At 42.1% G+C, this 14,281-nt stretch overlaps 1 protein-coding gene across 2 annotated transcripts in view; it reads left to right on the top strand.

Moving 5' to 3' along the window:
* Nucleotides 1-13,033, top strand: part of CDC42 (cell division cycle 42) — a 648,190-nt gene extending 635,157 nt beyond the window's left edge. Inside the window, exon 6 of one of the 2 annotated variants that reach the window (XM_044061886.1) lies at nt 11,636-13,033. In XM_044061886.1, coding sequence (XP_043917821.1) covers nt 11,636-11,725 — 90 coding nt within the window. In that variant the 3' untranslated portion in view covers nt 11,726-13,033. Of the gene's footprint in view, nt 1-9,791; nt 9,979-11,635 lie in introns of those variants that run through there. The other variant, XM_044061887.1, reaches the window with a different exon arrangement.
* Nucleotides 13,034-14,281: the final 1,248 nt, after the last annotated feature.

Genomic DNA, 14,281 nt, shown 5'->3' with positions numbered 1-14,281 from the left:
GGATCAGGGCACATTCCTCCAGGGCAACCTCCACCTCTGTAGTTTTTCTCAGAGGGGTTCCCACCAGAGACATCCTGGAGGCTACAACATGGACTTCTGTTCATACCTTCACCAAGCATTACCACTTGCCTATCTCCAGATCCAGGGCAGTCTTTGCTACCAGTCTTGCAGGGCATCCTAGCCAGCCCCCAGTCTTCTTGACTTCCTCCACCCTTTTCTTCAGCTTTGGGAATCGACCCAAGTGTGATGACTGCAACTGTGAAACACGAAGAACATAGTACAGTTGTGTACACTAACCATAAATGTAGATGTTAGAGTGTAGTCAGTTGCAGTCCTGGTTTCCCACCCTCCACCCCCCTTGTCTTTCTCTCTTACTATCGCCTTACGGGGAATTTTTGGTATTTACTTTCTACTGGTGGTCTTCCACCCTAACCAAGCTTCCCCTGTATGGTGGCTCCTGACAGTTGGGGCAAGAAAAACTGATGTAATGGCGTCTGCTGCTTGACTTTATACCACTGACTACCTGTCAGTCCTGGAGCGACAGCAACTGACGCAAAAATACTAAGGCTCTGGTATTCGGACTGAGGGCTACCCCTGGCAGGATAACCCAAGTGTGACTGCAACATTGAATACACTCAACATCTACATTTATGATAAGTGTACACAACTGTACTTTGCTCCTACTACTGTTGGAACTGTCTGGGTGTCATCCACATTGCTGTCATTTCTGCCTGCAACTCCTGATATTTTGACTGTCTGTACACAAGACACTAGTCACTGTGTGTGGTGTTTTCTGTGAGCAGTGCTACTTTTGTCTTTTCATCGACCACTGTATCAGTTTTTCTAGCATCTGTCTTTTGAAATGTCGGTAATGGGTAATCCCATGTGATGTAGACTTTTACTGTGATGCTTTGTGGCTCTTGTTTCCATTGTTTTTCAGCCACTTCAATACCGTAATGTTTGCACAGTCCCCACTGCAGCAGTCTTGCCACATTTATTATGCCTTTCAGTATACAGTCCTTCTGCCATTAGTATATCTCAACCAGCAATGAGGTGTGCAACTGTTTCCAATTCTGTTTTACAAAACCTACATCTGTCTTTCTCCCACATGTTCATTGGACTTTGTAAACCAACGTGTACGTAGCCCACTGTCTTGGACCGTCAGTATTAACCTTTCATCTCTTGATTTGAATTCACCCCTCCTTAACCATTCCTGTGTTCGATTCAGTCCTAATCAACATGAAGCTCTTCCAGAAGTTTTCTAAATGTGCAACTATATTTATGCATTTTCCACATTTCTTGCCTTCTCATCTGATCCTTCACCTTATATTCTTTTGTTTTTTGGCACATTCAGTTGCTTCCTGATTTCTCTACTTCTGGTTTGATTTCCATTCCTTCTTGATGCCGATGTGCTTCTGCTAGACTAAGCAGAGAAGTCATCTTAGATTTATTCTCATGTTTCAAAACTTTCACTACGTTTGGGTCCTGTGAAGTCAGCAGATGTATATGCAAGTACCACGATTCCAGATCTATACATGTAATCCGTTTCAAGGAGGCCCATTCCTCCTTCAGAACAGGGAATATATAATCGTGGTACACACTGATTTTTATAAATCATTTGGTGAGCATGAAGCATCCTTTTCCTGTCCAAGCTGTCCAACATGTTTTGGGGCCTGTCACTCACTCCAAAACTAAGTTAGGACAGGAAGAGCAAATTGGTTTATAGCTTGAATTTTGTTCTTAGATGTCTGTTGTGGTCTTCCATATGCTCTGCTGGAAGATAAAGAAGATTCAGATTACTAGTGCAGTGATTGTCCTCGTGCTTAAGAATTTCTGGTCTTTTCCACAGCTGGTAATGGTCTTTTGTAATGCGTGTCCCATAATACCTCAGAGCTTATCTGTGCTAGAGAAGGTTCAGAGCTGTGCATATGTTCTTCGTGTTTCACTGTTAAGTCATTACATTTGGGTTATCTGCTTGCAGTAGCCCTCAAGTTGGCCTGATTAACAAAGTTTTGGGTCCTGCGTTGGTTGCTGTCCCTTCTTCCATGACGTCAGGCGTATAAAACATGCAGCCAGTGCCATTACATCAGTCTTTCTTGCCGTATGATGCCCGAAGCAGAAGCAGTTTGCAAATGCCAGTCGGCCGACTCCTGAAATTTTCGAGTTTCAAAACCGAAGTCTTCAACTAAAGCTATGTACGCCGTTGGGGAAACTTTTTCTTGCTCCTTACCGATGTCAGTAAAAGTTAATTGCATTACTTTTGGAAAGCAAATACCTCAAAGATTTTCATTCGTACTGTATTCCTTGCCTAGGCCCTGACCACGACGTACCTTGCTGTCAGTTTTGTGCTTTATTTAATCAGCACACTATCCGTCGTTGGTATATTTTGCCTGTAAATATTTCAGTTATTGGTTTATCCAGAAATGTCGGTTAGCCATCAGACTACTGGGATTTCGAAAAAACGCAAAGATAGACAGGCCGCCGAGGGACAAAACTGCCAACTACGCTTCTAAGCCAGTCGCCAGTTCGGTACTTGGGTGCTTTCGCAGCCCCTGATGCCCGCTACTTCTGATTCGCAGACCTCTACTGAGACCCATTCGTATGCTGCGAGATGCTTCAACTATGGAACCTGCGGATGTCTCTACCTTGGATGGGTCCGGAGCTGCTGTGCAGGCACCGGCTTCTGAGGGTGTATTCAGGCCTACAGGCATGCATATTAAACTGACACCTTCATTTAGGCCGAAATCTTGAACCATATCTAAAGAAGACGCCCAGGCCGCATGCTCAGGCCCCTCTATGCCTAAAAAACAAAGAATGGCTGAAAACTCTAATCAGGGGAAGCCAGCCTCCCCCTTCTAAGAGACCTAGGACTGAAGTCGTTTATGAATCTTCTGACCCAGGATTCTGATTTTTCTGGTTCTTCTGATGATCTGGATTTGCCCTGATCTACTTTGCAGAGGACTGTATTCCCTCTGCTTCCCCTCCAGAGGATTTTTCTTTCGGTGAAACCTTACTCTAAGGGAGCATTTCCACTGGGAAAGCCAGGATTTTTCTGGTTCAAAAGAGGCTTGGGGATTTCTTCCTCCTGTCTCAGCATAGGCCTTTAGCTTTTCCTCCTGTACTAGACATTGTTGATGCTTTTTCGGAATCTAGTTTGGCCCCTGATTCTTTGCCTCCTGCTCCCAGAAAACCTGACAGATATTACAGGGTTCCTGATTCACACAAGTTCCTTTTCCAAAATCCTGTTGCGGATCCAGAGACTGTTTCACAGGGACCCAAGGGCATTAAGGCTTCTACTGCCAAAAATCCTACTACTCCTGGTAGAGACTCCAGGACGCTGGATAGATGGGTAAGAAGGTTTACACTTCTGCAACCTTGGCCATTAGGGCTTTAAACTGCCAGTTTCATATGTTAAAGTATCAGCCGCATATTATGGGACTACTTAAACTGAAAATGATGCTGATTCCTGACTGTGCAGAAAATAAAGAATTACAGGATTTAATGCATTCTGCTGAACAGGTTGGAAAACAAACTTTGCAATGTAGATTTGATTCATTAGAGGCCTCTTGCAGGGCTGCTGTTACTGGGTCTGTGCTCAGAAGGCATGCGTGGCTTAAGGAGCAATCTTTGCCTGATCATGTTAAAGCTAAATTGTTGGATGCTCCCTTAAATCAGGACCGCCCGTTTTGGCAACAAGGCAGAGGAAGTTCTTAAAAAGATGGAAGATAAAGCTAAATCTATGCAAACTGTTAAATATTTCTTACAAGTTCAGCCTCCTAGATTTAGTAGGCACTGGCCCTCTAAGAATTGGTCCTTTCCAGCCCCTTCCAGGTCTTCTCAAGCCAAACCCAGACACAGCAGAAATCCCAGGTTTCAGTTCCAGGGGAAACACAAGACTAAGCAGTGGGGGGTTTCTGCACCAAAAGCAGGGAGCAGTAAGACTCCTATGGAAAACTGTCTCAATGACTTGCTTTTAAAACTTCCAAGCATTTCCTAACTGAATACTCCTTTAGACGGAAAGGTTGGTCTGCAGGCCAAAAACTGGAAACTCATTACCCAGGACAAATGGGTTTTAAGTGTAGTGTCCCAAGGATACAGATTTCACTTCCACACCTTATCAACAGCAAGCGGGTGGCCAGACCTACCCCCAAATCAGTGGGCAGAGGCCCAAAATAAAGTACTCTCTCTCTTAAGCATGGGGGCACTTTGGTTGGTACCAGAAGAGGAAAAGGGACAAGGTTTCTTTTAGAGCCTTTTTCTGGTACCTAGAAAAGGCAATACATGGTGTCCTATCCTGGACCTTTGTACTCTAAATACCTTTCTGGTGATCCGAAATTCAAGATGCTGACTTCACCAGCTGCTTCCTATGCTAGGCAAGGATGCATGGTTGGCAACAATAGACTTAAAAGAAGCATACCTGCACATCCCTATCAGGGAGTCTTACAGAAGATACCTACATTTTAAAGCAGGCTTACATGCACTATCAGTTCTCTGCACTGCCCTTTGGCTTATCTACTGCGCCCAGGGTATTCACAAAGTGCCTAGCTCCAGTCATTGCATTCTGCAGGCAAGGAAATATTCAAATATATCCATACATGGACGATTGTCTAATTCAGGTAGAAAGCCAGGACATACTTTTGAATCTTCTGGCCTTTGTTCAAAGGGTACTGACTTGTCTGGGGTACACCTTAAACGAGAAGAAATCATGCATGGTACCCTGTCAACAAATTATATTCCTGGGAGCAAGCTTGAATACAACTTCCCAGATGGCTTTCCTCACGCCAGAGAAACGGACTCATTCGACAACCTACTTCAAGTGGCCGCAAAAACCCAGTTATCCGCAAGGCAAATACTGCAAGCCTTGGGGTTCATGGCCACCTGCATTCTTCTAATTCAATATGCAAGGCTGCATATAAGGAAACTACAATGATCTCAAAAACCTATGGTGTCAACATTCACAGGATCTAGAAGCTATGATTCCTATCATACCTTGCCTATGCCTAGAGTTCCTGTGGTGGGCAGAGGCCTGCCACCAAAACAAGGGACTACCATTCACACTACCCTCTGCCGCACAAACCTGAACAGATGCATCAGACTATGCATGGGGGACTCGCTTGGCAGGGAAGTGCATTCAGGTCAAATGGAACCCAAGTCACATGCACCTGCACATAAATCAGAAGGAAATGTTAGCTGTACAGAATGCTCTGACAGCCTTCCAAGGACCACATTCTTCCAGGACAACTAATGGTAAAGATGGAAAATACCGCGGTCATGTGGTACATAAACAAGCAGGGGGGTGCACACTCTTACCTTCTGCAGACTAGCCATGGCATTGTGGATCACAGCCTTGAGCTACCAAGTGAATCTACAAGCTCAATTCCTGCCAGGAAAACTAAATACACTGGCAGATGGACTAAGCAGAAACCTCATGGACCTACACGAGTGGAAACTAGAACCAAGGATTTTAACATGTTGGCAAGCAAATGGGGGAGCCCAGAACCATCAATTGGACAAATTTTGCACAAGGATTCCCCACAAACTAGTTTGGAAGTGGATGCTGTACCCTTCAGCTGGAAAAACCTATCAGTTAATGCCTTTCCTCCTCTGCCCTCCAAGGTACTTCTAAAGATCAAACAGGAAAAGCCAAGGACGATTTTAATTGTACCAGACATGGCCACGCCAACACTGGTACCCCCTCCTGCGCAGTGTCACACTTGGCCCCATGGCACTGCTGTCTCAGCAGGAGAACCAGATGCTGCACCCTCAGCTGCAAACCCTGAACCTAGCAGCCTGGCTGATTACCTAATCTCTCTTTTACCACCCCTCCATGATGGATATCATTTTAGAGGCTAGGAGGCCTAGTACTAGAAAATCTTATGCTGCAAAATGGAAAAGATTTTGTACCTGGAACCAATCGAGGGATGAGTGCAGCAGTGCCCAATTTACCACAGATTCTACAATATTTGACTGAGATGCTTCATAAGGGCTTGTTCTTTTCCTCCATCAAAATTCATGCCTCATCCATTTCAGATCATTATAGCACAGAGCCTCCCCTCTTCTCTCAGCTACTGCTCAAGCAGTTCCTCAGAGGGGCCAAAAATTTAAGGCAACCGAGGAGCACACCAACTCTAGCCTGGGACCTTAACTTCTTGGAGACACTCACTCTTCCTCCTTTCGAGCCAGCTGCTACTGCAGATTTAAAATTCCTTTCTTGGAAAACAGCTTTCCTTTTAGCAATCACTTCTGCAAGAAGGGTATCTGAGTTACAGGTCCTTATGGCAGTGGAGCCTTTCATCATCTTTCATGCGGACAGGGTGTCCCTCAGAACTAATCCCTTCTTCATGCCCAAGGTGGTATCTGGTGTGGCTCTTAATCAGTCCATTCATTTGCCTACCTTTCCTAACCCACAGAACAAAGGGGAACAGATACTGCACTCCGTAGATGTGCACAGACAACGTAGATTCTACTTGGACAGGACTGAACCTCAAAGGAAATCTGAACAACTGCTGGTGGCATTTGCTGCAGTGACAGAGGGGAAAGCTATTTCAAAGCAAACCATTTCAAATTGGATAGGCCACTGCTTTCATTTCTGCTATAAGCACCATGGAAAACCTGTCTCACAGGGCATCAGACCCTATTCAACCAGGGCTGCATCTACCGCTACAGCCTTTCTCAGGGGCATCCCTACAAGGGACATCCTAGAAGCTGCTACCTGGAGTTCTGTTCATACTTTCACCAAGCATTATTTGCCAATTTTTCTCTAAATCCAGAGCTGGTTATGCCACTGCAGTCTTGCAGGGCCTTATAGCTGGTCCTAATTCTATTTAAATTCCTCCTTCCAACCTTAGCTTTGGGAATCTACCCAAGTGTAATGACTAACAGTGAAACACGAAGAACATAGTACAGTTGTGTACACTTACCATAAATGTAGATGTTGGTGTATTCACTGTTGCAGTCCTGGTTACCCTCCCTCCAGCCCCCTTTCTTCTTTTGGCTATACATCTACTCTCTCACTATGCTCAAAAAGCTTTTTGGTGTGTTTGCTTTTTTGTTGGAGGTATATCCTTGTATTATAGATTTAATTGCTTCCAATTAAGGGGGCACCTGACATCTGGGGCAAGAAAAACTGATGTAATGGCGTCGGCTGCATGTTATACCCCTGAAGACCTGACGTCATGTAAGAAGGGACAGCAACCGACGCAGGACCCAAGACTTTGTTAATCAGGCTGACTGAGGGTTACTGCAAGCAGATAACCAAAATGTAATGACTGCAACAGTGAATACACTCTTAACATCTACATTTATGCTAAATGTACACAACTGTACTATACTTGTCTTGATGCTTAGTTGTACAAAAATAATGTGCTTTGAAAGCTCCTTGGAAGCCTTTTTTTTTTACTGGTTTTACATTTATGCTGATAGCTGACTTCCTAGAGCTTTCTGCATGTCAGACAGAGCATTGGCTCTGCAGTAATCTGGTATTGGAGATGCGGGTAAGAGTGAGACCCTTTTTTTTTTTTTTTTAATTTTTCAGGCCTTAGGCAGCTGCTTAGGTCGCCTTTTGCTGGATCTGACCTAACTCATAAAGTGAGTGAGTGGTATTTTCCAAGTGCAGGATCTGATTTTTTTTTTTTTTTTTGAGTTTTGAGGAAGGCACAGCTGCCAAAACAGTAAGGTGAAGCCAGCCAGGGGCCCATCAAAGAAGATTGTTTAGTAGATCCGTGGTTGATTGTTACTTTCTTCCAGTTTAGTCTGCAGATCTGTTTACCTGACATTAAGCCAGAAAATGCAGTGTTTGGAGGAGGGTTGGGGCACTAGTTTTACCATATACTGTTTTAAATATTTCTAGTCAATTTTATTCCAGTAGTTGTAAAGAACGTGGTCAGTCTGTGGGCCATCGTATGTTGTGTAGTATTACTTCATTTAACTGAGAGACTGTCTTTGTTTTCCTTTTAACCTGTGTAGTGAAAAAACTGGTAAGGTGGTGCCTGTTGAATCCTTGAGGGCGGCTGGCTAAATGCTTTCTGCATGTTGGTACCCTGTTAACTCTTGAAACTTTCTGCTCTTCGTTGGAAGTTTGAAGCATGTTTGGTGCTGGAATGTTTATTTAACACTATTTTCACATTGACCATGCCTTGCTTTATCTGTTTCATATGCTTTGATATGTGCGGACCCTGTGCTAACTGAATCGCTGGTACTTACATATATATATATATATGTATGTGTGTATGTGTATATGTATGTGTGTATGTGTATATGTGTGTATATGTGTGTATGTATATATATATATATGTGTGTATATATATATATATGTGTGTATATATATATATATATATATATATATATATATATATATATATATATATATATATATATATATAATACTCACCAATGTATATTTCACTTGGCTGTATTAGTGTCATTCATGTGGTGTAGATATATCAAGTTTGCCAGCTATTCAGTTTGAATTCACACTGTAGCTTCAAGCTATTCCACAGTTGAGGATGACTTGTTTTAGCTCAATGTAGGCTATGGAGCCATGTCTGTTGCCAAAAGAACTTAAAACTGTTAACATTTTGGCAAGAGTATGAGCCAATTTTCTCTCCAGGTCCACTTTCACATCTCTCAAATAAGGTGTTAGTGTTGGTGCCCAGCCCTGCATTGAGAGGCAGACTGCTACATACAGCTGTGCAAATCTGTTGTGGTTTCATCCTCTCCTCAAAACATGTCCTTGCACTTGGGTGCATGTCAGCAGTTACTAAATGCAGTGGTCATAACTGGTTTCCATTGATAAAGTTAAAGTTGGCACTGAGCTTTTTGCATTTGTAGCTAGAACTGGTTCTGTAGTATTGCATGTTACCTCATTTTCTTGCTTACTACTATGATTTTACCTAAACAATAATGGCTGTTTATTACAGCTTTGTATAGTCTGTGTGCTAATCTGCACCGGGCTGTGCATGTAATTTGCCGTGGTAATTTCCTTAGCACCAGTTGAAAGAGAGATGGTAGAAGAAAAAAATTAATGTTTTAGGCAGTGATGTGCTTTTTGGCTAAAGTAACAGTACTAGCTAGCATTGAGCTTGAGTAGTGTAAATTCAGCTTCTGCGTTTTTCCTTATACAAAGGAAGGTTTTCCACTTAAATATATGGAATAACTTAAAAAAAAACATTGCATTGCATAATTGCTTTCCCCTTTATAAAGCATTTCATTCCGGCTCTTCCAAAGTGTGGGTGGATTTTGATGCTTGTTTTGCCTAGGCTGATGGTGTATAAAATTCCATCCAAGAACCAGGTATACAGATAATTACAGAATGTATTGCTTAAATCTTTGATTTTAAAAGGGAAGAAAGTAAACTGTTAATACTTGCAATGCAAGTAAGTGCCACTCCAATTGTTTCTCTGTAGTGTTGTGCTGGAGTTGCATTGGTTTTCTTTTGTATTTGTGTAGTATTACAGCGTGTTGTGATTTGTTGTGTGACTGGTAATAAGTACTTGTTTTAACCCTTCTAAGTGCAGTTCTGTATTTCTCAAAACCTTCACGCTTTATACTTGGTGTTCTAACCATATAGCAGTTCAGTGCCTGTTAACCTTTGGAGGTCTACAAGCAGTTAAAATGTTAGTAGCAAACTTAAAATAGGTTTGGTTTTGCAGTGAGATACCTTTGTGCAGTCACCTTCTGTGGAGGCATGTGTGAATTCATCTAAGCTTGTTTTAACTGCTGTCTTATAACTGCTTGTTCTTTCTGCTGCTCTAACCTGCCTGCTGTTTTCTTCCCTTTCCTCTGTCTTATAGAGAGGTCTGAAGAATGTTTTTGATGAGGCTATCCTAGCCGCCCTCGAGCCTCCGGAAACACAGCGAAAACGGAAGTGCTGTATATTTTAAAATTCAACTTGTTTGCCCCCTTTTTGTTTCTAAGCTGCTTCATGTCTAAGAGTTGTTCTCTTTAATAACCAATAAAAAAATTGGTGTTTTAAAAATCTCTGCGTGTTTTGCCTTGCCATCTCCAGAAAAGGGGGGAGGGTATGTACAATGACTGGTTACGGAGTAACATTTTAATTGGGTCTCTTGTATTTATTCGGTGCACTGCAGAGATGGTGCATTGCATTCTTATGACTGAAGTGGGGTCACTGTCTTTACAATAACTGGACCTGCTGTCATTTGTTTATTTTTTGGAGTTTTGAGGGATGCCCCATCGTAAGTTTTAGCAGCTTTGTAGTGGATTACCATTTGGTATTATGAAAAGATCCTATCACATCAAAGATGAATTTTGTCAACAGTGCCCAGGTATAGTTTGGAAAATTCAAGTAGCAGGCCCCCCTCCAGTAAAAGTTTTTTTTTTTTTTTTTTTTTTTTTTTTCCATGAGATAGTAAAAAGCCATGACCCAAGTTCTTTTTGGTACTGTTTTGGAAAACCTATTCCATCTGGTTTATATCCTTTTGAAGACTGCAGAAAATATCTTCCTCGCTGTTTTAATGAAAGGTCAGTTGGTTTTCTTGTGTATTGTGGGTTTAGTTCAGAGCATTCTTTTCCATGAAATTCTGCACTTGTGATATGTGGTCCTTTAAATCCTGCATGCAGCATGTCTGATTTCCTAGCTAATCAGTGAGTTTATGTAACTGTGGTGTGTGGAGCATGATGTGTGTTTGTATTTGTGGGGTTAAGTACATTGGAAGGGCAGGATAGAGGTAAAATCATTTTAGTTCGGATATTAAAAGGGCTGATTCAGTATTAAGGTGCCTGCATAGCTAGCCTAGAATGGTTTTGGTATGCAGCATAGTACAGAGGGATGGCACATGTTACTGTGCTAGTGATGAATCAAGAAGTGATAGTTGTGCTTTAAACTTTTAGGAAGATGCTATGGCGTTTTTGAATATTGGCATTCAGTATTTGTTATATTGGCCATAAAGTAAATGCTTGTATTGTGCACAGCTGTTTGTTATTGAGCAGCTGCTCCACAAAACTTTCCTGTCTGGGTATAAGTGCTTTTCAGTTTGATAGTGGAAGCTTAATTTCCCAGTGGTATGCAGGAGGAAAGCTATTTCTGAAGTAGTGCAAACCTTAATACTATTCTCTGGGAGCAGAACTATTTTTGCATCAGTGCGGATGCTGACTTATGTCAAGGATATAGTATGGAGCAGTGTGCATCTATCTAGGTCCTGGATTTTTCCTTCCCTTTTCCATGAAGCTGGTCATCTGAATCCCTGAACGAGATAATTATCTGGTTTCCAGGGATAGAGGTTTTTGAAATCATGTTAGGCTAGCAAATTGCCAAGTGTTGTCTAACATTTCTCACAGCAAGCAGGTTTTCTTGCATTGTGCATCACTGCTGTACTGTTTGCGTTTTTAAACGTCTCTTGTTGCACTGTAGTACAGTGTAGATTGCTTTTAAATGTTTTATATACCTTGAACTTCAAGTGAATGGGTTGTAAAATGCTATGCTTGAAGCTGTCTTTGTTTTACGTTTGTGATGACTGTACACTTCATTGACACAGTGAAAAATATGAAAAGATTCCCATTGTAAGATGGTCATCTTGTTTTGGAACTTGTTTACATTACCAGTTATTTTTTTTTTTTACATTTTCCCCATTTTCATAATCTTGTGAATGAGATGCCCCCTCTCTCTAACCCTTTACAGAAAGGCCTAAAGAATGTTTTCGATGAAGCAATCCTGGCAGCGTTGGAACCTCCAGAGCCGAAGAAGAAACGCAAGTGCAGGCTGCTATGAACATCCCAAGTCCTTCCTCACAGCTGGTGTCTGCTTCATACTAAAAACAATGTTTTAAAAATTTAAGATTCACGAAAGATTGGTGTCTGCAATAATAAGAGTTCTTGCAGTCTGCACTCAGAGGGTGAGAAAGCAGGATTTTAGCATATCCCCTTTACCTCACCTCCATTAGATCAGTGGACTAGTCCATTATAGCATACTTCCCTTATCCTCCATTAGAGCAGTGGAGCAGTTTATTTTATTTTTTTTTTTTTGATAACGAATTCTCTGTCATAAGTATTACCGTACTAGTTGTGTTTTTCTATTTTTGAATAGTTTTACTGTTAAAGTTGGGGTGCAAGACATTGTGACAGTGATTTTAATTCACTGTGGTAATTAACTAATAGTTACTAAATGGGTTTTGTGTAAGCTACTTCAGAATGCCTGGTTCATCAGCTGCATGTAGTAGCACTTTCTCTGTGTAGGGGGTTTTTGTCCCAGGGCTTGGCACTCAGTTTTTCCTGCCCCATTAGTCTCCCCGTTCTGTGCCTGCAGGCATTGCCTGGTATGACTTGGATTCTCCTTTGCCTGGAGATGGTAAGTTGACACACACACAGATTAAGTAGATGTGAAGTGTGGTTGCTTAATAAGGATCTCCATTTTAGAGGAAGTGTAGCTTCCCATTGTTTTAAAGCTGCTAATCTTACAGCCCCTTTGGTGGTGGTTCAGTGGAGTCCCATGTGCCAAAATGATTGCATCTAATTGAGACCACCACCCCCTTGTAGATTTTCCTGTAATAGTGGGACTAGAGCAGCTACCTTTGGGTTGATTTTTAATTCCCATTTTAAGATGGGTAGCTGGGTTTTACTTTAAAGTGGTGCGGTTCCTGGATCAGCTGCTCCTTCAGTTTGCTGTAGATTGGGTTGTCTTTGTCAAATCAGTTGGAAACTTTCAGCATAAGAATGCCCACTTCTTTTGGAAAGACGAATGGGGTGGAGCACTGGTTTCTGGCAATGTGGCACTTTAGGGGACCAACTTTAGGGAGGGATTCCTTGGCAACTACAATTATGCATGCAAGGAATTGAGGCTCAAATTCCATAGGTTTGAGGCATGCAGACAGTAAATGGTTGTGTAGCATCCAGTGTTAATAGGGAGTTTTACCAAAATTGTTTGCAGTTTCATTGTGTTTTTTAATGTATAGGGGACTTTTTCATCTTCACAAATTCGTAATTATCATAGTCTACTTTATATCAAACCAAATGCTTTGTCTTCTGTCTCAGTTATTTGTATATGCATTCTTTTCAGATGTATTAAACTTAAATTCTTTAATGTTTAGCTCTGAATTTTTTCCAGATTGTACATATTTTGCATTTAAAGCAGCCTTTTTTTCTCACAAGCTTGGTCTGCGTTTCTGTTGCGTAGGATTTTCTGAAATGCAGTTAAACTTGTTTGATGTCTTAACCTGTAGCGTATGGTACATCATGTTGCTTAAATTTTTCATAACCTGTAGTTGGCAGTTTGTTGCAGGGGATTTAACATGGCAAACTTCCTCCTTCCTTGATTTCAGGTTAACTTGACATTGGTAGATTGACTTGCAAATACTTGTCGTAAGTCATTGGGCTTGATGTTGGACTAAAACGCAGTATCATATTTTGATGGTGGGAGATGCTTAAAAGCCATATGGCAGGATGTTCTTCGTGTTTTACTGTTGCAGTCATTACATTTGGGTAATCCTGCTGGCAGGTTGCCCTCAGTCGGCCTGAATTCCAAAGCCCTGGGTCCTGTCGGCTGCTGTCGCCCCTTCCTTGACGTCAGGTCGTCAGGGGTATAAAAGATGCGGCCGACACCATTTTCTTTAGTCTTTCTTGCTGCGCAGTGCCCAAAGCAGAAGCAGTTCGCAAGTGCCGGTTGGCCGACTCCTGAGATTTTCGTGTTAGTTTCAGATCCAAAGTCTTCATTAAAGCCAAGTACCCCATTGGGGAAACTTTTTTCTTGCTCCAGACTGATGTCAGAAAAAGTTAATTGCGTTTCTTGTGGAAAGCAAATACCTCATAAGGACTTTCATTCTTACTGTATTCCTTGCCTAGGCCCTGATCACAACGTTGCTGGTTGTCTGTTTTGTGCTAGATTTAACCAACGCACTATTAAGCGTCTGTGTGATTTTGCTTTAAACTATTTTGGACGCCGATTTAATTATACAGAAATGTTGTCTGATAGCCATCTGACTACCGGAGTTCACAAAAAATGCAAAGAAAAGGAGAGAACAGAGGCCCAAAACCGACAAAGCTTCTCTTAAGCCAGTCGCCGGTTCTCAGTGAGGTGCTTTCACAGCCCCTGATGCCCGCTACTTTAGAGTAGCAGGCCGCTACAGACTCCCACGTGGAGTCGGCCATGCAGCTGGAAACTCAAGGTATTGGAACCTCGGATACTATTCCTTCAGATGGGTCTGGAGCCGCTGAGCAGGCACCGGCTTCTGAGGGTGTTTTCAGACCTAAACATCTTTACATTAAACCAACCTCAGCTTCAAAGGCAAAGAATAAAAAAGCACTTTCTAAAGCAAAGAAACAAACTCAAGAG

Source organism: Protopterus annectens, chromosome 2.part0 (genome assembly GCF_019279795.1).
Source record: "Protopterus annectens isolate FY-2018-M chromosome 2.part0, PAN1.0, whole genome shotgun sequence".
NCBI lineage: Eukaryota > Metazoa > Chordata > Ceratodontiformes > Protopteridae > Protopterus > Protopterus annectens.
This window is presented reverse-complemented; position numbering and strand designations above follow the sequence as displayed.